The following is a 24,510-nucleotide window of genomic DNA, read 5'->3' as shown; positions in this document are numbered from 1 at the left end:
ATTTTTGAGAAATACATTCTTTCTTAAGCAACATAAAAACACTGCTTATTAAAATGCTAGCAATGCTATGCAGTGTTCAAGTAGCATTGTTCAAATGATTTTATAATACCAAGCAGATTAAAAAAGGAAACAAAAAGAAAAGAAAAAAAAAAAAAAAACCAAACTCCTGAAGAAAACACTCATGAAGTTTCAGTCAAAGTGACAGGGAAATCAGAAATATCTGCAATGTCTTTCCAGCTAAGATGCCTATATGTATCTTCAGATAGAGGTAAGATACTCATAACTTTGTAGTACCTTACAGAATAAGCAGGGCATAAAAATCACACTTCTTTCAAGATTCCTTTCTGCTACAGAAAACTATTTTCTTGAGCTTGTGTGCAGCTGAAACTGCAAGAGCAAGATACTGGAAATTCCTTCAGGGAATTCTGAACTTTCAAAAATGTAAAGTTTACAAAATATCGCCACAGACATGAAACCCCACCAACTGCAGAGTTGTTTACTGCAACATTATTTAGAATCTAAGGGTTGGATATGTCTAGTTCTGAAACACTCCCAAGAAAAAGATCTACTTCTTACCAAGTCCTGGAACTAAAGCACCACGTCCCAGTGAACTTCCTGCAGCATCAATGAGATCTGCTCGGCTTGTGAACTGCCCATCCGAAATATTGAACACCAAGCTTGAAGCAAGAACTATACAGAAAAAAAAAGTCTCCAATAAATTTCTGAGAAGTTTATCATATTTCTGAAACCCAAGTTTGCCACACATGTATTTAACTTACTTTTTAAAGATGACAAAGCACTTGTTCCTCCAAAAAGCGAGCGTGTTGCAGAACTGCCTGATCCACCTGGAGGTGGGACCAACATCACCAAGTACGTTCCACATGTGTATATGGGAGTCTTCCTCAACATTTTCAGTGGCAGCCCACAACTAGTGTTTGCAGCTGAAATATTACACAGAAAACCAGAACATCAACATGCATTTCTTTACAACATTAAAGCCTCATAATAACAGGCAACAAACAAAGCAGATTTCTATTTAGGGCTTCAAATAAATCAATACAGAAATTCATTTAAGCTACATTCTGCAGCATTGAGAAGTTGTATACAAGGGCAGCCTCATAATCCCACACATTCAGCATCAATCTCTACAAGGATATAAAGAATTTCACAGTTAGCGAAACTAACAGTTTAGTTTTATTTAACTAGAAAGAAAAACTTAAAAAGACAGCAATATCATTTCCAAACCAGGAAAACTGGGAGCCTAAAATTTAAGTATGAACAAAACTGTTTTAAGAATTGTATGGGGATAAACATATCAAAAGCAGTATCTTAGAGCCAAAATATCTTCTACCATAAAGAGATGATTTGAGATTCACTACGCATTTACTATTTTAAGTTCTCCTGTTCCCCATGAAACGTATACAGTCATAATGATCTAGCTCCTGCGACAGCTGATCAACACTTTCCTGAGCACTGACTAAAGAATTATCCAAGAATAACCACTTCTTCTATAGCACTCTAGTTGTTAACTAGCAAAACACAGCCTTTAAAATAGCTCTTCAAGCTCTTTGCCAGTTTTCCTGTAAGCATATTATTTCCTGAATAATTTATTTTTATGGAAATACCTTTAATTGTTTAACATTGAAAAAAGAAAACCAACGTACATATGAAAGAAGAAATAATTCAGGATAAACTGAATAAAATCTTAAGACAAATCTTACAAAGCTCCAGATCATCCTGAAAACCATCAGCACCGTTCATTCAAGATTCCCTGGTAGCATAAGTTTCTGCCTACCTAAGTAGTTTCAGCAAGCCCATAAAAGAATACCCAAACATTGTGCAAGTTACCTCCAAAAAGCCAAATTACCTCCAATTTATAATATTAAACTTATTCTGAAACAACAGTTTCACTTCTTAAACTGCATTCCATTGTTACACAAGATCAGGAGCCCACGTGAACTGCCAGCAGAGAAATGCAATTATCAGTTTTATCAGATGTGGCATAAATTAGTGCTGTAATTGAATACATGGGGGAAAAACAAGGGTGCTACAAGTGTTCTTCCTGGTTTTCATTCTTAAACTTTTCTCATCAGTGTCTAATTCAGCAAAGGAAACTGTAATTCAAGCATTAAGCAAATATTGCATATATATTTCAAATGCTTATTTTGAAAAAAATGCACACTTTTTTTTTTTTAACGTGTCCCAAGAGGTTAGTAATTACCAGACCTGATACTATATGCATTACGGAAAAAAACCTATGAAAAATTATTGAGAGTCAGTAAAATCTCTTCTGACCTGCTTGGTCCTCTTTCAATGTATTGGAGATTGTAGAGCCAGTGAGAGCAGCCAGTGTTGCTGATGGGGAGGCTCTATACCTAGACAGCCTACTCAGAAGCATCTCATTTATACTCTTTGCAGATTCACCCTCTTTTCTCATTAATATAACTCGTTCCTGTAGAGGATTTGCTATACATACACCATTTTCTACCTATTAAAATGGAGGAAGAAAAATACTTTTAGATATCGAAATCTAAAGACAGTAAAATTGAACAATACGATGTATCAAACAGGGATACAAACTTGAACTCTGCTGTCAGAATTTCTTGCAAAAAACATGTTATAAAAGCTAGACAGATGAGTGGTTTGTTTGCAACTTTGTCATTCAGTAATCTTCTGTTTGGTCTGTCCTTAAAGACAGAACTGCTTGCCATAATCTTATTTATGGAATTCTACTTACAAATATGTAACCCGCCTGTATTTTCTTAGTGATGTTTCACTGGAAAGTTTTGTATAAAGATGCCTTTAAATCCTTTGCCAGCCAAAAAGTGTGATACTTTTCTTAGAGCATAATCTTCAGGGGACATTTTTATTAAAAAGAATGCATCTTATTCTTTTAAGATTTGATTTACAGCATCACATTTTCTGTAAGTTGTATTACTATAGCCTACCAATTCTAGCTCCACCATCCCACCAAGTACAGCTGCACTGCTGAGCAGATACACAGACACTGCGCCCTAGAGTACCCCATCAAAGCTAAATCCTCATCCTGTTTCAATTACCAGCACTACAGGTCTATGAATTGCTGTAAGCTCTGCTATATAAATGAATACATTTTTAGACTGAAATGCTTCATTGTCAAAATATACACACATGGATATACAAATGCATGCATGTGTATGTGTATATATATACACACACAAACATATATATAAGCTGTTTAAAGAAAAGGGAATTCAAACTACTGATACGTTTCTCCAGACTTAGTATTTTGAAATGCGTTTGACTTTACACTAAACCCAAAGATTGTCATACAACATAAAAAACATATTAGGTTATGAAATGCAGCATAGACAAAACAATTGTAATTGTAACTTGTGGGACCCAATTGGCTTTTAATGCAATGAAGCAGATTCACAGTAAATAATGCTCTCAAACCTAATACACTGAAATACTGTCCCAGCAAAAAATTTAATTGCTAATTATGATAAAATACATTTTATGTTACAATTCATATTGCTAAATATGACAGTCATATGTTTTCTGAAGATAGAATTGAGCAACACACCTTCTGTTCAGTTAAAAGTTATTTTGTAAACACAAAACAAACAACTATTCAGATTACTTGTATCAATATTCAAACCTAATACGTTGATTTGAAAATGCTGATAAGTAATTAAGCAGCACTCATGCTACCAATTCCTAAGTCACAGAAAACATATAATTTGCTTACTATAAGTTCAAAAATATCCATGAAGACGGAGTGGCCTTTTGGTGTTTTTTCATTGAGGCTTGCAGGAGACCAAATCCAGTAGAAGTATGTGCCATCTGAAGAAAGATGCACGGTGGTCATAGTACTGCCAACTGGGAAGTGATTTACTGGCATTGGGATTATTTGACATACCTACAAAACAGAGAGCATCTTAACAGTTCTTATTTTGAAGTTTGTTCTTATAACTATTAACAGTGTACTTAAATAATTATCAAGTGCAGTTAGTCCAGAAGAAGCTTATTATTGGACATAATAGTACTATTACATTTATTTGTTACAAAGAGATATTGTAAAATGTTTGCCAAACAGATCTACTGCATACAAAACAGCTTACATATCTGAACTTTAAACAAACCTAAAAATAAAAGGATCACTCCCCCTCTAATTATTGACAGCATACCCACAGTACCATAAGGAAAATATACATGGTAAAGAGTTATCTACTTTCTGTAACTTCTCTGAAACATTGCTTGAAACTTTGGAAGGAAAGGGGAACCCAAACATTCTCAGTTTCAGGAAACACACTGGACATAAGTGTGCATATACACCCTTAAAACACGGCAGGAAAAAACCCAAAGCAAACAAACTATCCATTTCCACAAAGGATGACATCTGTTTATCTACAAAACACAGTTAGATCAGAAACAATACCTGAATTTTGTTACAGTAGAAAAATAGCAAGCTGTTCAGGAAAATTATGTTTTCAGTTAAAGCCAAAGTCTATTCTGCTATTGGTTTATTGTTTTATGATATAACCATATTATATTCTATCTCTTAGAACATGACCATAATAAAATAGTACAGTGTAAGCCTGTATATGCATATATATATGTGTATATGCACACATACATATATATACACACACACAAACACACAGAAACAGTAATATCCATAACATACAAGTTCTATTATGCAATGCTTTCAATGGGTATTTATTAAAAGGCAGTTTCACAAAATAGAAAGAAGAAACTTCAAGGACAAAACTAATTGAAGTTAAAAATTATTGTGATTGATTAAGAATGTTTTATTCTACTGTAACTCTGCAATGAACTCTTCCTTTTACCTGAAGGGTATGCTGATCCACAACCTGGAAAAGGGAGTGAGGCTTATTATCAAAAGAGACAGGCCGATGAAGAAGTTTGCTGTTGCCAAAAGCAACCCACCCAGTCTCCAGCTCTTCATTACGGCAGTACACAAAACCTCTGGCAAAAAAGCAGTATATTAAAACTCTTTAAAACCCTGTGCTGGTTTTTTGTTTTTCTAAGAAAAACTCACAACCACATTCTTGAACTTCGAACTTCAATTGAAGTCAGCCTAAGTCAGCAATTTCTACTGTAAAAAGACTTAAAGCATAAGAAGCCTCATGACTCCCAAGCAATAAAGCAGCAAGGTACAGTGACTCACAGCTGCACTAGTAATTTATATAATGAATGATATTTCAGAAAACAAATACTTACAAATTCAGCAGTTGTACAACCATAAATAAAAAGGTCACAAAATTAGTCAATACTATATCCCTCTCAGCAAAGAACAAACCAACTTACTATACATTAAAAAAAAAAAAAAAAAGTAAAATACTAGCTATTCCGATAGTATACCTCTTTGCAGGAGGTTGGACTAGATGACCTCCAGAGGTCCCTTTCAACCTAAATTAGTCTACAATTCTAGAGAAAACATGCTCAGGAAGAATTTCAGATGAGAAAATCAACACAGTAAAATAGCATTTAATGAAAATACATAATATGCTCTAGCCTTGTTACACCTAACATCTGAAAGAGGTTTGCCAAAACTTTTTTTTAAAAAAAACAATCAGCAGAATAGCAAATATTCAGCTGTCACTTACCGCAAAGTACCGTGTAATCCAGATCCTAATTTGCTTATTCCTCTGCCCACTGAGTTAGTTGTATAAAGATAGAGCCCATCTGCTGCAAGACAGCGCCCTAAATCTGCATCTGAACCGGTAAGAAAGAACAGAACAGAGACCACCGCTGTAACATACAGAACTGGAAACTCTCCATGGTCATTACATCTCTGCAGCAGCTACCACAGCAATTGAAAACCAACAGATGCTCATGACAGGTCATTACCAATGGATTAGAACGACTTTTTCCTACTAAATTTATTGTTCTGTGTTCTAAGAGCTACAGTAACATAGCAAAAGTCCATCCTTTTTACAGTTGTTTCTCTACATTTCTTTCAAGCCTGCCAGAGGTGCCCAGACTATGCTTGCCTAATTCACACAAAATACTGGAACTATTTAAATCTCCTGCTGTTGCCAAATACACTTAACAAGAATTAGGTGCTAGTCACTCACTTCTCCTTTGAGATAACAAGTGACATTAGCACTGTTTTTTCATGATTCAAATGCACATCATCCATTTCCAAATAATTTATTTTTCCTGTGTCGTGTTCTCATTTCAGTGTTAAAGACCTGTCTTCAGGTATTATGGCCCAAGCTGCTGTAAAAAACCCAGTAAGTTTGAACTTGCTTTTTCTGCACACTATTCAAAACCATACATACAGTAGTAACTAGACTAGCATACCCAACCATGCTTAGGAACACAGAACTATTCAACCAAAGTAATTTCAAATGGAAAATTCCTTTACTTAAACATAACCAACTTAAATATTTTCTATTAAATGCCTTCAGAATGACACAGAGGGGGAGAAGACCATTCTCTTCTGCTTTTGCAACAGGTAATGCTGTTCAGAACTCAGAACTGGCAGCAAGACAAAATACAAGCAAGGCTTATAACTATGCAAGCCTTTCTGCCCAGGACTACTGGTATAACATGTTGTTTGTGAAGGAACAATCTAATACTGAGCCCTGATCTAGTTTCTGGTACAACCCTGTGCTTCTCATAAAGCTATTAAGCAGACCCTTCCATCTCTGAACACTGTTAAATTAAGACTAAATATATTTCAAACATAGTTTTGTCACTCAAAGTAGTAATTATTACCAATCAAGGTGGGACACAAAAGTCCAGTCAACTTATTTAAGGTCTCAGAATCTGAACAGTCAGCTCTGTGTGTGTGTGTGTAAATCTAGTCGCTCCCTCTGCAAGAAAACCTCTTCAAAATACAAGTGTCTTAAATAAATTTGTAGATAGCCTAAAATGACAACTCAGATTTGTAGATTCCTATGGCTTGCATTAAATTTACTGAGACATCACTGAAGTTTGAACTACTACTACTAAAGCAACGTGAACTCTCTTATTTAGCTCAAAAATAGTAAGCAAACAAAGCAGTAAAACCTGAGAATTAATTCAGGGAAAGAAATACAGAAGAAAACATAAAAGAACATGCAACACAGATTGGACAGAAACAAAGTAAAGTGGAGAAAGAGGGGAAAAAAAGCAATAAACCTTCACTTCTAAAAATAAACATGCTCTGCCAATGATAGCTAGCTACTGAACACAGTGATACTGCACAGGACAAATTACGCTTACTGAGAGACTAATGAGTGAATAATACCCAAACTCTATTTGACCCCTCTGCAAAATTCCCACTGAAGTCAGGGAGGGTCACTGTATCTACTGTGTTTGATTGTTTCCTACAACCTGATTACTAGACAATTTAAAACAGCATCTGATCTTCAGCAACCAAAACCCAGCATTTTCTGAACCCAATTATCTTGTAAATAAAAAAAAAAAAAATGCCATACTATCATTAACACATCAGGCTTAAAACTTAGCCTATTGATTTTTATTAAACAGGACTTTTCCTATCTGATCCTCAAATCAACTTTAAAAAAGCAAACAAATTGTTTACATATCTAGTTAGATTAAGTAAATGAGAATAGGTATGACAAATCAAACAATGTAAGCAATTTACTCCTGTAAATTAGGTCCACGTTTTTAAAACCTGAGTTCTGAATGTACAAACTCAGACAACAAAGGCCCCAGAGAGTTGCTGCCCTCCCCTCTCATTATGTATCAGGCTTCGAGACACTCCTGGGATGCCCCGTTCTCTCTATAGATAGTCCTTCTAAACCCTTCAGCATGCAGATATTTGATATGTACTGTACTTGCTTTTACATTACTTCCAACAGAAAAAGAAAAATCCCTTCCAACTCTAAGGGTTTACATTAATTTTTAAACAGTTACCACCACTAAAAGCATCTTGTCCTCCCCTGCTAATACTGACAGTCAGGAAATAATTCACCTTTATTTTCACTGCTGGAACTACTGTTGGCATCAGGTGCAGGTAACATGTCTTCAAAGCCCCAAGATACTATGTGCTTTCCTCCAAGCAAGCAAGAGGGTGATCCAGGTCCTCCCTCCAAAAGCAACAACCTTTAAGCAGAAAATAAAATAAGATCCATAGAGAACAGTCACAGCAAAAACCAGCTAAATCAAAAGTAATGATGAAGATATATTTTAAGCAATTACTCTCTGTCAGAGTTTATAAGCCACTTAAAGGAAATATCAATATTTAATTAAAAAACAAAAACTTAACACCAAAAAAACCAATAAAGAGATCCCTTTAAATTTGAGTTTCTAATATCTTCCTTCTGTGATTGACTGAATTTCAATCTTTCCTAGACCTTTTAATAACTCCTAACGCCTTTTAATCACGTTTGAAGACATTTATCTGTAAATACACTTGCACATTTTCAGAGTTGATGTAGAAGTGCTACAGTCAGAAGTCACTACAAACCTGTATAATACATCGGCCACAGGCAAGGATCCTAGATCAGTCTGTTTCTGTAATAGATGCACTGTATGAACAAAGGTTTTCAGCGACCCCCTAAAAGGATAAGAAAAACAGGAGTTAAATACGTCTATTGAACAAGACCAAATGCACACAGACAACAGCTTCTATGTAGAATATAATATCCAATACTGTAAGGAAAGAATACCCAAGATACGTCACCAAGCTTCTCTTCCAATTTGCATTTCTTTGCTGGGTGATTTTTATTCTTTTGTGGAAGATGTAAAAAAAGGAAGAGAGGGTAATATAAAGGAAGAATGCTGGCAAACTGCCGGTCTAAATCACGCTATCATTTTGGAAGAGGATGAAGGACCATGGAGGTAGGGAGATCAGCAGCCATGGGCTGTGTCATAAACAACATGTATAGTAAAGGCAATCTCGGCACATGATAATACCGCAATCTCAGATCTATTACCGACAGCTACTTTCAACATTTCTTGTAGCTGATTAATCACATTTAGATCTTCAAATACAATCTGCAGGTCTTCCTAGGGCTGAGCCAAAGTGTTAGGAAGAGCTGCTGCAGACAAAGCTAGAGATGGCTTTGACTAAAATAGAAACGACCAGACTAAGTTTCTGATTACTTATGCTTCCAAACACAAATTTGAAAGCTTCTCCCCACCTTCTGAAATGATGTATTTAAATGTATATAAGGACTAGATACTTCTGAAAACAAAATTAAAGTACTTGTTGTTTCTAATCTTGCCTAGAAGTGTGTTGCTTTACAATTTTATTGTGATATTTACAAACATATGGAGTTTGTAACTCTAATTGTAAGTCTTGTTCATTCATAAGTTGAATACTTTTTTTGGAGAACCTATTAAATCTGTATGTTAATATAGTGGAAGACATCTGTTTTTGTAGAAATAAAGAGATACAGAGGTCTTAAATATATTTTTCAGTTTCTCTTTTAAGGGTCAGGGTATTAGGAGGAAGCCACTTTCCAAAAGACATGGTGACTTTATCTCCAGCCATAATACTTAGCTAAATACAAGAATCCTGAATGCGTCTTAGGTGTGACAGTAGTCAGTTATGAATTGATTCCTTCAGGAGCATGACTGATAAATTGAAGAGATCTTTTCCATGCACTCTGCTGAATAGAACTTTTTGCTTTCTGTCACACACAGTCAGTCCTGGCATCTTAACTTTCCTCCTCCACCCCCCCAAACCCTGTTTTCCCTACTGTCATTTTCAGCTGTATGCTTTCACTGATAAAACTCAGCTTAGAGAAAAATGATGCTGAATACTTTAAAGCACCTCAATTAATTATTTAAAGCAATATTTACCCTGTTGTTTTATTCTTAGTTATACGAAGCGCCCAAGACCGCAACTAGGAACCTCAATAATAGCCTCATTTTAAAGGCTTTTTCTTCATAATGGTACCCAACGCATAACTTAAACATGTAAAGAAAAAAACTGAAAGCTTTCATAGGTGAACAGAGCATGTCAGTGTATTACAATTCTGTAAGCAATGCAAGACAGATTTCCAAAGCAAATATAAGATCAACCTTCATTTCAAAAGCTGTATTTGAAATTTAGCTCTTTTACAAATTCAGCTGCAAAAGAACATCCCATACTTCCTGAAAATTGACATCTGGAAGAAAAATAAATGAGATTGTGTTTATCTAATCCAATTTATCTGAGCTATGTTCAAGTATATTGCCTTTTAGATAAGGCAGTTGTCAGTGCAGAAGAGTTTGCCACATACAGTAAATTTCTCATTGACTTCATTAGGACAAGTACACTAGAAATTAAGTGTTTTTCATTTGAATAAACCTTTTTCTGAAGCAAATCATGACATCTCCCGAGAACTTCAACATCTTAAATCTGACTAAAACCTGACAAAGCTGCATGCTGAGAAACATGAAAGCCAAGATTTTCAAAAGGCTACTAGTGACTTTAGTTAGACCTACATTTATATGGCTTTCCAGAAGTTAAGTTTTGTATACTCCTCCCCCTTTCTGCAAGCCCCATACCCTAAAAAGGGTAAGATTTCATTGAAAGCCATTATGGCCACTTTGTCCTCAATCACTTGACTGTGCTAAACCCATGCAGGGCACTGGATAGGTCGACCTACACTGCTTGAACTCTTCACTGGCAACAAAATGAAAAAATGCCTCCAGATGTTTCACAGGCAACACTGAAATCTGAAACTAATTGCCCTGAAACTTGACAGTAATGCCTTCTACAGCCAAATAAAGGTGCAGAAACTACAGAATTAAAGGGGTAGTACAAAGGGAAAAGTGAGACAACTTCCCTCCATGATAAAAACATTTGGAACTATTCCTAGAACAGATCACTGCAGTAGAAGCAGCAATATGCACAAGAGGCATTTCTAACCTAGATCCTTCTGGTTTTACATATGCTAAACACATGCAAAAAATAAATGCTTAGCTTATCAGCTGCACCCTTTCCAAACCAATATTTAAATATTAGAAAGAAAAAGACTAGTGTAACCCAAAAATTAGTATCAACAGTGTGGTCACATAATTTTTGTTTCTTACATTTAAATATAAACACTTACTACCAATATCAACCAACAGGTCATTTCAGTACAGCTTCCTTACCTTGCACAAGCCAAGGCAACTAGGGCAGCAGCAGCATTTTCTTTTTGCTTATATGGAATCTGTTGACCTGAAGCAGAAGTGTCTTCCAGCCAGGAGCACAGCAAAGACTCTATCCCATTAAGACAGTCAGCTGGTTCCTTAGTCAAACTCAAAGGCTGGCAGTCTCGAAGGCAATTCAATAGCACCTCAGCAGTTATGTTACAGAGGGAAGGGTCTGTTCTACTTTGAGACTGAATGAGGGGAAAGACCAATAGAAGGCCCATTCGTGAAGTAAATGGTGCCTGTTCAGGCTGCTGTAACAAGCCTTGACGCTTGAGCAAGGCCAGAGCTTCTTCATCCCCTGAGCTCTCCCGGTCATGCTGCTCCTCCAAGGCTAGCTGGCGCTGGGCATTCCAGAGTCCACGCAAAGCATTTAGTCGGTACTCCAGCAGTCGAGCATAAGCATTGCTCTGGTTTCCACACACAGATCGTAAGCGCTCAGCCAGCTCTGTTGGATTCTTAGTCTCAAATGTTAGTATCTGAAAGGAGGGAAAAGTTGGTATTTATATAGGTTTTCTTTTCCTTAAGGCAGGAAGTAACATATGCCTGTAGTATGATTTCTAGATCAGCTGCCCTCTACAACAGACTGGGGGGGTGTGTGTGTATTTTTATTTTTTTAAAATTTCTGGACACAGACAAAATTGCATTGGAGGCCAAAGAGCACGCAGGTGGTATGAAGTCTCTTATTGTTGACTCAACACTGTCACTGACGCCTGGCCTTGGGAGCTGCTAACAAGAGATTTAAAAACTTTTAGTCACGATTCTAAACCAACAATAATACAGACTGTAAAGAAAAGAACGTACAAAATAGTATTTTTGAAATAAAGACTCCTCTCCTGGAACATTTTGTTATTTGGTAATTGAGGCAATTTTGCTAAGAACTTCAAAAGGACTGAGGGGGTAGAGGGTCCCAGGGGCTGAGTTTAGAGCCCTTCTAGAGAAACAGGTCAACAATATTTTGTAACAAGGAAGTATACATTCTAGTTTCAGATCTTTTCAAACAAACAAACAAACCAACCAATTCTCTAAAAATGAACCAAGAGTTTCATTATATGCTCTCCCTCCCCCATTTTCTCCCTCCTCAGTTTTATCATATCACACTTAGCTATGCCTTGCTCAAAATATTTCCAGTTGCTGCCATAGTTTAAAAACCTAGAAGTCTAATCACGATTTCAGACAGAAGAGGCCTTTTCAGCACTTCTAAATAAAATTGGAGACAAAGCTGGAAAAACAGAAAAGAAGTACAAGAAACGTATTTATGGGTTAGTACCCAGCCCAGTACTTCAAAGAACTCGGAATTCAAAGTAATTTACAGATCATTTTTCTCCCTACAGCATACAACAACAGCTGAGGTCAAAGTCACTTAAGCTATGGCAACCTCAAGGAAAGCAATGAGCCATTTTCTGGTACTTTGGATCCTGTGTCCAAAGGGCTTCTGCCTGTATGCTGGGCTGCCTTGTCTCATCTGCTCCCAAACACACCCTCTTCGGCCCATCTTTATGCTGTAAAGCTGGTTTTCCCTCATTTAATAAAAAACAAACAACAACCAAAAAAAAAGGAAAGGGGTATGTCAGAGATTGAGAGACGCAATAGGCAATTTCATACAGGGTTGTCTGGTTTGGGTTGGGTTTTTTTTAATTGTAGGCAGTAGTCATACAGAATGTGAAATAGATGTTTATGTCTAACTGTAGATTTTTGAACAGCTTGATAAAACGCTTCAGGACAAATCACATCTGCCATTTTTACAAATACCCTTACTGAAGTCAATGAAACAGCTTTTCAGTAGAACACTGATCATTAGTGTCATGAAAAGTTCACTTTAAAGTAATTCACATAATTACATTTGAATAGATGTTAGCATTTAGCTTCTTAAAACTAATGAACCTCTTTTAATTAATTTCTTCAAAAAGATTAAGAATATTAATCCCTAAACCATATATTACACATTTAAAATAACTACCTCATTAATTTGTGCGTTCTATTGTCTCAGAAGTAAGTCTAATTGTTTCCTGTTATAGATGCAATCACTTTCTAAAACAGTTTGCTTTTGACTTTCTTGAACTGAACTAAATAGGTGATGGATCCTCTACTAAGTTATAACAAGCAGCAGAAGTGGAAGAAGAAGTAAATTAATATTTTCATCATGAGAGTGAAATGCTGAAGAGAATAGGTCTACAGTCTCCCACTATGCTAATAACAAAGACACCACAAAACAAGCTGTGGTATGCTTAGGTGGCTTTCCCTTATAGATTATACTTCCATGGGCAAGAGGCAGCTGCTTATACTCTTCTCCCCCCTGCCCATAAACACAGTGAAGCCCTGCAATCCACACCAGATAATATTTCAGAAAGTTGTGCCCACCTAAATTATAAGTGTACTGCTGTGTAAATTCACTAACTTTGTACAGCCTCATGTGGACTTTGAGCCAAATCTGTACCCAGTATGTAGTAACGAGCAGAAGGTTTAAATATTCAAACACATGAGAACTGCTTTATTTCAGCCAAATTGCATTGCAAATCAAACCGAAGACTGAGTTCCAATTGCAAATGATGAATGTTTTTTCAGTTTCCTTCAAGTTACCAATGTTATGTTTGGTGGGTTCTCATCAACGAAACCGTAACCAAACTGCTGCAGAAAGGCCCACCTTTTGGATATAATTTAACCTTGCAAATTTTGTCACTACTACACTGCAACTGAAGGTACACTTACGAAAACTAGTCACACCATCTTACACGCTCCTGTTCCTCAAGTCCCACAGTTTAGTAGGAAGACAGATTTTTGTCTTTGATATTGCTCTACATTTCTAAGTCTGTCTTGTATAAATCAAGACAATAAGTCAGTGTCAAATATTTGCAGGTACGCTGATGAAAAGCCTTTCCCTACTGAAGTTTTATTTTCTCACTGATCTCACAGTTTATAATTTGCTTTGTAAGCGTAGTATGGTCTGTCTGGAACTGTTAAGAGCGTTTTGCTTTGGTCTTACATAAAGGAAATAATATACCGTTAACCAAAACTAGTGCTTAAGTATACTAGAGTCAACAGATTTAGAACAGTTCCAAAACAGGACTTCCAGAATTTTTGAAGATAAAGTGATTTACATTGTCTAGTTTTCATACACAGCTTATGGACCCAGTGAAAAAAACTTAACCATTCAACATAATTTGAAGGTGTAAGTAGACGTTTGCACTCCCAGAAAATAACAGAATATTTAGTGAAAGGTGTAAGGTCTTCTACTATACAGGAGCCTTCAGAGAATCTTGTTGAAATCTGCTTTCCTCAAGACATCTTACTGACAAGTAAGTACTCAAAGCTACCTCCAAAAAGGAACTTCAAAACCAAATTTTCAGTGACTTGCTGTGACACACAACTCTGGAGCTTTCAGGGTTCAGACACACTCCTAAGATCTTGCCACACACGAGGGAACCATTGTGGTTCTGACTGGTTAGCAACACACACCTCTTTCTAACCCAACGCTAATAACAGAGCTTGACTTGGTCCATGCTATATATGTACACTATATACATACTTAGTCTAAAGACTCCACAAAGGAATCACGGCCCTTGCCAAGGTTTCCTCAGCACACTGACTAGTTTTCTCGTATCTTCAGGCAACGCTTTTTACCTAGAAGCTACCTGAAGCCAAATCAAATCAAAATAAAATGCAAGTAACAAACACACCACATTTATTCACAAATTCTGAAATAGACGATACAACTACCAGTGTTTATAGAAGACACAGGTGAGGAAATAGAAAATCTATGCTAAAATGACTTGTAGATTAAATCAGAAAGGTCTTCCCCATCCTCTACACAGCTGATCTGCCTCCCAAGCACATGGCTGTCAGAGCCTGCCACTCTGAATGCCTTTTGCCTGAGGCTGCACCCACTAAAGAGAGTTTCTTCAGGCTATAAAAGCTGGCATACTCTGCCAGATTTCCCTTTTTAACTCCCCCCACAAAATTTAATCCTCCCTGAAATTAGTTTTTTTCTCTTCCTATCCAGATCTGACCATTCTCTTTGTTTAAAATAAGCACAGATTCATTTCCCTGCAGATGCACGTGTTTTACTCAAGCTGTCTTCTCCAATACTTCACTGAACAACTATTCCTCATTCAGCAAGAGCTAAAATTCCCTCTCCCCTGCCTCCTTGATGCCTCAGTATTTACACTTGAGTTTGACCTCTGATTTAGGGCTAATTTCCAGCATCCTTTTGTTGGCAATATTTGGGCATGTTGCCTCAATATTTACCTGTATAAGGCTTGGGAAGATGTCAGAAGCAGACACTCAAAAGCTAGCACTTCACAAGCAGTCAACTGAACCAGTAAAGACTTAAATCACTTCACAGCACCAATCATTTCTGACTAACAAGGTCTAAAGACGATAAAAAGGATGTAACAATCACATTGCTTTGCCATAAAACAAGTTACCCAAGTATCTACTTATATCTCAAAAGACAATCTCTAACAGAAACAGCAGCATAACAGTAACATCATCAAGCTAAAAACACAAACATGCTTAGAAGGAAGAATGTTAAACAAAATCTGAAACTACAGATTATATACAGAATTAGCAAAAGATAACCAGCCAAGCTACAAAACCAATGCAGATTAATATACCATTAATACAAGGGCATGAAAAAGTTAAGATGCTCAGTAGCAGTTAAAATAACCTAGTCATTTTATAAAGACAAATGTTAAGAGAATTCAGAGAAAAATTAAAGTCTATCTACATTCTGTACTTTCGTGGTGTTAAAAATACTCCATTTTCTGCTTTTTCCTCAGGAACAGTCAATAATACTAACAAAATAAAAATCTTTATAATAGAAACGTAAAGTTTTAAAGAATAACTAACTTCTAATGAACAAAATGCCCCACGGTGTCAGTGGGAAAAGTGTAATTCTATTTTAACTGAGTAATTCCAGTATAAATTCTAGTGTAACCAAGACACTAAATTTGTAGGAAAAAATAAACATCACTTTTTAAGATCTTTTTCTATATGCGATGTTATAAGTAGGGTAAACATCACATTGACATTTTTTGCAAATGAGAACCATAGTGTTCAGTCACTTTGAAATTACAGTTCATACACTGTTGACTGTGACCACTGCCTGTTTTCTAACTTATGTCTACTTCTTGTTAGCAAAGACTACCTTTGAAAAGTTTTGATTTTTAAAGTCTCACGCTTAACAGCCTGAAGTTACATGTCATTAAAAACTGTTAGTAAAGTTTAATTGTCACTATTTTAATTTTGCAGTATTTTGCCCTTAAATGTTATTTTCTTGTTTAAAATTTTAAATCAATTTTAATAAACATTTTAAGATGGTTGATCCAAAGTTCAATCACTAATTGGTCATCAACATCATCTTTAACACTGAGAGGCACAAAAGGTATCTAATTTTAGATCATCAACTGTGGGAAGGATGTCATCTTTCCTACTGTATCCAGTTTTTGTCCTATTTCCACCTACCACATGACATAACCAGATACTTCCCATTAAACAGTATTTCTGCCAGTACTGCTGCAGAAAGTAGTCACTGGCATTCACTGTTTGCTAGGATAATGTGCTTCTCTACTCGTAGTAAATAGCAGAGCTACTACAATTAAGACACACTAAGCTACATGAAGGGGTTTAGTCTAAGGTTTTATGACCACATTAAGTAAATTTAAAGTGAGCTGCCACTAAAAGGCAGGTTTCTCCCCTGGCTACAATTCCTGCCCCCTCATCCTCTCCCTGGTGTTGGCAGTAGTGCCTGTGGGGTATTTTTTGTTGTTTGGGTTGGTTTTTCTTTTGTTTATTTTTATGTTTTGTAGAATGGAAATGAAAGAAGAAAATGCATGGCCAATGACAGACATGAGAAAGGACTTTTTGCAATAGCTCTCCCAATGTACTAGCTTAAGTGACAGTCTTGGGCTGATTATGCTGGTTTCATTAATCAGTTTTAATTCCACTACAAAGGGAACTGACAAGCAAAGAAGTTGTTCACAAAGGTGTGGTTTTTCCTGAAGTTACATATTTTAAGTGAAAGCCTTTAAAACTCCAAAACAGCATTTAATTCTTTCTTTACATAATTAAATTGGTTGAACTTCACACAAAGATAACTTCTTGAAGACTGTGGTACATTTACCAATACCCATTAGATTCATAACAGCCCCCTGAGTATTAAACAATTATTCCCATTTCACAGGAGGAACAAACTATACAGAAACATAGAAACAACCTTAAAATCCTAAATTACCTTTAACAGTGGCATGAAAAAATTAACTACGTTACAGCTATAAGGTCACTCCTCTTGTACCACACAGTTAACATACAGGGAACAACCACTTCAGTCTGTTCTTTTGTCTCTAGAAATCCAAATAATGTACAAAAGACTGAATTACAAGATTTATAGATTATTCTATATGAGAAATACCAGAATTGACCGTTTTAAAAGTACCCTGAAAATTGAAATAGACATCAAAATTTAAACTGTTCCCATAAACAACACTGTATACAGACTCCTCATCTTCCACTTTCTGTTGTTCTGCTGGTTAACAGCATTTCTGCTAACAATTTCTGAAGACACACAGTAGGAAGCTGTCAGTGCAAACACTGCCTTGATTTCTTCTAAAAGATTTTCCCAAGTCTTCTATAAGGCTTTTTGTTTTATATGCCTGTGTGTTTGTAAAATATATAAATACATGCAAACATTTTCACCCTGATGTTTCAGAGATTGAAATTTCATAGGTTCTTAGCAGCTGCTGCATACTTTAGAGTGTTGCAGTTGAAAAGTGCAAGTTTTAACATTGTTCTGATTTTTTCTGCTCCAAGAAATTTTAACTGTATCACCTTGTTCAAAGCCTCTACTGATTCACAATCCTGTATAACAGCAGTTTTTTAACAACTCAGCCAAAAGCATGAACTATTTTCCCTTGTGAAAGCATTAGAAACCTAATTACTTGCTCAGAAATAAGCGCTAGGAAACCTGTGTCTTTTACTGCATACACAAAATTGTACCAAACAAGAAATTTACCAAATAACCTTGATATCCGATATGAATTACAGAGTGCAAGCAAGCTGAAAACACACACACACACAAAATGGTACAAAAGTTGTTTCTGTATTTGTTCATTAAAATATTTATTTGGCTCTTATTTTAGTAGTAGATGAAAATGTCTGCAAAGCGTAAAGAAAATCTTTGTCATTTAAACATCCGAGAGTGCAAATCACTGAACTAACCAGCTGCAATTGGTAGTAAGAACTATATTAGAGAAACATATTTGCAAATTCATCCTTTAGAATATCTAAATTATCTAAATGTATTATCTAAAGAATAATAAGAATAATAAATAATAAGAAGAATATTTCTCTACTAGGATAACCAAAACATGACTTTAAAATAAAAAATAAATTAAAAATAAAAAGCCAAGAGGCATGGTAGTCCATATTATAAAAGTTTAATAAATTAAAAGATGTCATTTTATGACAATTGATGGTAACAGCAGCAACTCTCCTGGAGATCAAATCACACAATATTGGTGGTTTACATAATTATCTAGTAAGAATAAGCTTAAAAGGAAAGTAATCAAGATTTCAGAGTCCCCTCAAAAAGCAAGTGAGAGGCTTACAGTAATGCCGGAAAGAATGCCATCAACTCCCGTGCAGAAGTAACAGCCAAGGCTCACATTTGTAAGGTTATATTCGCATACAGAGTTAACTACAAGAACTAACTTAACCTGGTGTTACTTCGAAAGCTATAAAGCCTCTCAAAAGGGGAATACTGGATATTTGAAGTAGAAGGGTGTGCAAAAGGCAGGACTAGGGAAGTTACAAGCCTAACATACATGCCTGGATCGGCAGTTCCCAAGCTAGAGGTTGTAACCCCAAGAGGGGTCATCACTTAATAAAAAGTCAATTGTTTATGCTGGCATTAGGAATTTTTATCTTGACAGAGGTGAACCTTGTAGATGGAAGAAAGGTCACAACCAGGAAGATTTGAGAAGCACTGACCTAGATAATTACAGACAACTACTCTCTCCTTCAGCAAAGAAAAGGGACAAAATGTTTCTTATAGTCCATGAAGAAAACAGGTGAAAGCTTCAAGTTTAGCAGACACTTTCAAGTCTAAATAATTTTGACAGAAAACACAAGTTAGTCACAGGACTGGCACATGCTGTTAAAACAGCACTGGACTTCAGTTGTTCAACTTGCTCCTAGAGGGCTAGCCCAGACCATACTGGGGGGAAAAGCAAAGGGCGCTACTTTTTTTTTTTTTTTACACTTATATTTCATTAAAAATACATATCTGTAGTGCACGGTGACAGCCGTCCAGTGGCATCTCATACTCTGTCCTATAAGAACAGAGCTTGACAAGAGTGAAAACATTGGATAACAGATATATACATGATCCAGATAGGTATAGAGATAGGAGCTATACTTCAGCTTCATGTTAAAAGAAACAAAAAACCCAAACAAAACCAAAATATGTATTTAGAACTTTTCCAGGCTATGCAGGAGAGCAGCAAGAACAGATATCCAAATGACTATTATCTCCGTTAGGCTGTTCTGTAGAACAGAGCGCTTCTGAGTTAAGTGGAGCAACACATAAGGTTGTTCTACTTCATACTGTGACTATATATTGAAGATTCGTCTTTCTTCCCACTTATTTCCTTGTGGGAAAAAATAACTGAGCCTATCACTAACTTGCTGGAAAATTGCTGATACTGCAAACTTAAAAACTAATGAAAATACCGGCCACAAATGTGAAGATCAGAAAGGCAGCCTCCTCAAATGGAAGGATCACAACAGTAATGCATGTCAACCAAATTAAATTGCCTAGATAAGAGTGAATGCTTTTTTGCCATCACATCACTATGTCATCATTGATGTGAGCAACCAATGATCAGTAGTGTCATTCTTAATAAGTTACCAAGGGTTAACACATCAATTTATATTGCTGGCACTCTCATAAGTCTCAGCATGTTTACTCTGGCATACTGGCTGATTAAAACTACATGGTTTAAGGGACCTCTCCCTTCAGACATACCTCTTGCCCCAGTCCCAGGGTTTATTGCCTCTCTGAAAGACGTTTGATTGGGAGGATTCTGGAAGTGCTGCAGTTTCCACTGTGGCACATTAAAGAACAGCTCATCTTCCACTAAGCTGTCCCTCCTGTGCAGGCATTGACATCCAGAGCAGTATATTCAGTTGTTAGTCACATAAGGTCATCTCCAAGAAGCAGAAGACTTTGCACTTTCAAAGTCATTTCTCTCTATGAAAGGCTTTAAAATAAGGGTGCAAACGCTTGCATAACTGCTAACTAATCTAGGCCTCATTTGACAAGAGGATTTTATTGGGAAACCAGGTGCAGCTTTTATATGCACAACATTACAAAATTCTATCAAATTTTTTAAAAGTGCCCCCTTTCTTTTTGGTAATACATTTTCTTTGTAAATATGCTGACAGTCTAAGAAGTTGGCATACATCATTTGTAACACATAAAAAATAAAAATAAAAACAAAAACACCCCCCCACATACACTCTTTAAACCTAAAAATACTCCCAGAACAAGTTACCTTTAAATGAAAGAGAATGTTAACACTTCCACAACCACTACTAAGAAAAAAAACCCCAAAATATATTAAAAAAAGAAAAGTAAAAGTTGTATGAGAGTCAAAATAACAAAGTAATAAATTTTCATAAACTTTCCCTGGCATAATACCAGTACTGTAACACTTTTCCTCTGCTTTTCTTTTTATAAATAGGCAAAACCTTTGAACAGAAGGACAAAAGAAACACATCCAAATACACTGACATCATTCACCAATAAGCTCTTTAAAGGGATATTTAAGCAAAACAGACCAGAATGATACTTCCTGCCCCAAAAATACCCATTTAAGTATACTACATTTTTTAATTAAGCACTTCGTATCAGAAATTCAGTCAGGGTTCTGACCACCATTGATGAAACACATGAAGTGTATTAAAGAACTTCACTAATCAAAGCAGCAGCTGCAGCATCTCTTACCCTTGTCCAATAACATATCCCAAGAGATTTCTATTTGGACCATTTTCAAATATCTTTATTACACTGCAAGCCGGAGCAGAAACAGTGCAAATGAGCTTTTCGGTGTATCAGTCGATTGCATGGCCACACTTCAACAAGATGCATGCACCTATTTCCACAAAATGGCTCCTCAAAGCCATTCCAGTTTACCAAGGTAGTCCTTTATTTGAAAAAAACAACATTAAAAAGAGGCAGAGAAAAGTTATGAGCTAAATAATTTACATTTACACCACTTGAAATTTCACTTTTTTTTTTAAACCTCCCCCCTGAATACCAAGAACTATAGACTGTTTTACAAACAAGACCTGAAAAATAAGTCACTCGCAGCCATCAATTCTTTCAGTGGAAGGAAATAAAATGCTTTAATATTCTGCAACTTAAGACTATAGATCAAAGTAAGTACCACAGCAAAAAGTCTTATTTATTATCTTAAAGTTTCACACTGCAAACATGCATAAAAGAAAAAAATCTCTGGAACAGGCCAAGTTATGTGAAGCAGTGGCACTGGATTGTTGAAACGCTCATGAAAGTGTCTTAAAGGACAAGACACTGTAACAGTAATTCCATTCCTACCTCCCCCAAACAATTATAGTTTCATAGATATTCCTCGCACTACAAATAATTCTCCAGAGCTAAAATGTTTGTCAAGTGAAGCTGTGTGTCAACTTTCAGGCTGGAACGTACTTCTGGTCTAGCAAGATCTTAGAAAAAAGATTTAGTTTGCATTTTCATTTGTTTTTTTAAAGGATATCCTCCTTTATTACAACATAACACAAATAAAGCTGTGGGAGCATGTATTTTTCTAACACAGTTATTAGACTTGATGCTGCTTCTAAAACTATGTAATGAAAAAGAAGTATTTTCTTGAATACAAACTGCATTGAATGCCAGAGTGGAGACCGATCACAAGGGAGAATCATTCCATGTTTATACAGAGAGGGGTAAGTCATCCACCTTAAAAGTCTCTGTTTTCCTGTTCATCTGATATTTGCCAACATCCCTGTCATGGGAACAGCTAATGTTCCCATCCCAGTCCCCAGCATAACATCACATAGAAAAGAAAATGCACATTCAGCAAAAAAATATCTTTCCTTAGTTAAGGCTGTGGGAAGTTTTCATAAGCACCATAAAGACTCCACATCACAAGGTGAACAAAGATGTTGTCAGAACTGCAAGCCTGCCTCATGAGTTCTTCTTAGCAACACCCCAGTTAGCAGCCACAGCCTCACTGAGGGGTTCTGCGGCCTAAACGCTTGTAACCTAACATAGCACAGAGATAAAGCTCCTGCTGAACCATCCCCTCTCAGCTCACACCACTCGGCTCCTCTGACAAAGGCCCTGTGTCATTGCAAGCCACATTGCTGGAGAAGAGGGCGGGGTGAAAGAAGAGAAGGGAGGCACACAGGAAAAAAAAAAAAAATGCGGTCTACAAAATAGATGCAACCTACAATCCGTGACATTCAGTCCTTCACCGTCTCCTCATAAGATAAAACAGCTGTACCATCTGCCTGCAGCCAAAACCACCAGCAGTTTTGAGAAGGTAAAAAGCTGCAATGAAAATCTCAGCTGCCCTCCTGGCTCTTTAATAATGATCACTGTCAGCAGACTAAATAAAACACCCAGACACCCCAGTACCCTAAGCATCTTATTGTAAGGCTGATTAATTACAAAGCATCTACAAGTAACAGCAAAAAGACACAAACCCATGAATAAAAATAAATGAGCCAAAGGCCACATTGAAATACATGAAGCATGGTTCGGATTTGCTAACCCTACCGATTCAAAATAAGAAGGTAGCACCAATACTTCACCCTCCATCTTCATTAGCACCTCACCACCCTCCGGACCAGCTCCACTTGCACCATGATTTGAAATAAATTAGATCGATTTAAAACAAGTACACCACCTTAATACCAGCTGGCCCCATACCCCAAATTTTTCACTCTGCATCCGCATCCACTCTTCTCCACCCCAGCCCTCATCCTCCCCTTGTCATTCCCCGTTTGCCCCCAAACACCATCCTCCTCCTCCCCTCAGGCCCCTACTTCCACTATGCCCCCTCCCTCGAGGGCCTCCTCCACCTCCTCCTCCTCCCCACTCCCTCGCCCCTACCCCCGTCCCTCCCTCAGCTCGGGGGGCCGCGGGCCCGGCTCACCTCCAGCTCGGTGTCGCCGGGCTCGGCCACCCCAATGATCTCGCTGGGCAGCTCGGCCAGGTCGGTGACCCGGATCAGCCCGTCGTGCAGGAAGATGGTTTCCTCCTTCACCGACAGCCACTGGGCCGAGTCGGTGGCCGCCGCCGCCGAGGCGCCCGCCGGAGACCCCATGGCACGGCCGGCAGGGGGGCTCCGCAGGGCTGAGGCGAGGCGGGTCCCGCTACCCCCCCATGGCGGGGGCAGGGCGGGGGCAGGGGGGTCTCCAGCGGCCTGGGTACCGGACAGCCGGAGCGCGGTGGGCAGCAGCGAGGAGCGACGCGCTGCCACCGCGGCGCCAGCGGACCGGGGACCTCCGTGAGCCGCCGTGCCCGCCCGCAGCCACCACGTCCTGCTCCCTCCTCACACACACAGGTGACAGCGCGACGCCATGTTGGGGGCTGAGGCGGGCCCGGCATGCACTGCGCGAGGAACAATACACCCTCCCCCCTCCCAGCCCCGAGGGGCCCCGCCCCCGGTCCCGCCCCCCGCCCCTCGGTGCCGCCCCCCGGGCTCGGGCGACGCCCCCGACGCTCCGCCCCCAAGGGCAGCTCCCACCGGCCGGCGCCGCGCCCCGTACCGTGCGCGCTCCTATCAGCGTCTCTCTCCGCACCGTGCGCTCTCCCCTCACCGCCTCAACCCCTCACCGCGCCGTGCGCGCTCCCCTCACCGCCTCAACTTCTCACTCCCGCCCCGCGCCGTGCGCGCTCCCCTCACCGCCTCTCCCCGCACCAGCGCGCTCCCCTCACCGCCTCACCCTGCACCGTGCGCGCTCCCCTCACCGCCTCGCCGTTCCCCGCCCCATGCGCGCTCCCCTCACGCCTCACCCCGCACCGTGCGCGCTCCCCTCACGCCTCACCTTCCTGCCCCCGAAGGCCCCTTTCTTCAGCCCCTGGGCCGAAGGCTGCCCCCTCAGCGCCTCACCCCGATGGTGAGGCCGCTTTCCTCAGGGCTTCCTTCTTCAGCCTCACCTTGGTTAGTCAGGGCCCCTCCGAAACCACCCTTTTCTCTCAAGGACTGATCCCTCTTGGTGCTTTCGTTCCCCACAGGGTTGCTTTTCCCCTCCCGGGAGACAAGGGATTCCTTCCTTTTTTTGTCTGTCCCCCTCTTTTTCCAGAATGACCTCCCTTTCTCCCTTCCCCTCCCTCGTCCATCCCTCCATCAGCTCCTCGAAGGAATCCTGTCACCT

At 38.4% G+C, this 24,510-nt stretch overlaps 1 protein-coding gene across 5 annotated transcripts in view; it reads right to left on the bottom strand.

Annotated features, from left to right (window-relative positions):
• Nucleotides 1-23,731, bottom strand: part of HECTD4 (HECT domain E3 ubiquitin protein ligase 4) — a 76,721-nt gene extending 52,990 nt beyond the window's left edge. For 3 of the 5 annotated variants that reach the window (XM_040608510.1, XM_040608492.1, XM_040608501.1), the window contains exons 1-10: nucleotides 23,286-23,730; nucleotides 11,050-11,567; nucleotides 8,429-8,518; nucleotides 7,934-8,064; nucleotides 5,613-5,721; nucleotides 4,833-4,971; nucleotides 3,731-3,901; nucleotides 2,296-2,488; nucleotides 780-941; nucleotides 577-690 (exon numbers count right to left, since the gene is read on the bottom strand). In XM_040608510.1, coding sequence (XP_040464444.1) covers nucleotides 577-690; nucleotides 780-941; nucleotides 2,296-2,488; nucleotides 3,731-3,901; nucleotides 4,833-4,971; nucleotides 5,613-5,721; nucleotides 7,934-8,064; nucleotides 8,429-8,518; nucleotides 11,050-11,567; nucleotides 23,286-23,456 — 1,798 coding nt within the window. In that variant the 5' untranslated portion in view covers nucleotides 23,457-23,730. Of the gene's footprint in view, nucleotides 1-576; nucleotides 691-779; nucleotides 942-2,295; nucleotides 2,489-3,730; nucleotides 3,902-4,832; nucleotides 4,972-5,612; nucleotides 5,722-7,933; nucleotides 8,065-8,428; nucleotides 8,519-11,049; nucleotides 11,568-23,285 lie in introns of all 5 variants that reach the window. The other 2 variants (XM_040608471.1, XM_040608481.1) reach the window with 1 other exon arrangement.
• Between the last annotated feature and the right edge of the window lie 779 nt (nucleotides 23,732-24,510).

Source organism: Falco naumanni, chromosome 1, assembly GCF_017639655.2.
Source record: "Falco naumanni isolate bFalNau1 chromosome 1, bFalNau1.pat, whole genome shotgun sequence".
In the NCBI taxonomy this organism is placed as follows: Eukaryota; Metazoa; Chordata; class Aves; order Falconiformes; family Falconidae; genus Falco; species Falco naumanni.
The sequence above is the reverse complement of the archived record's forward strand: the minus strand, read 5'-3'. Positions and strand labels throughout refer to the sequence as shown.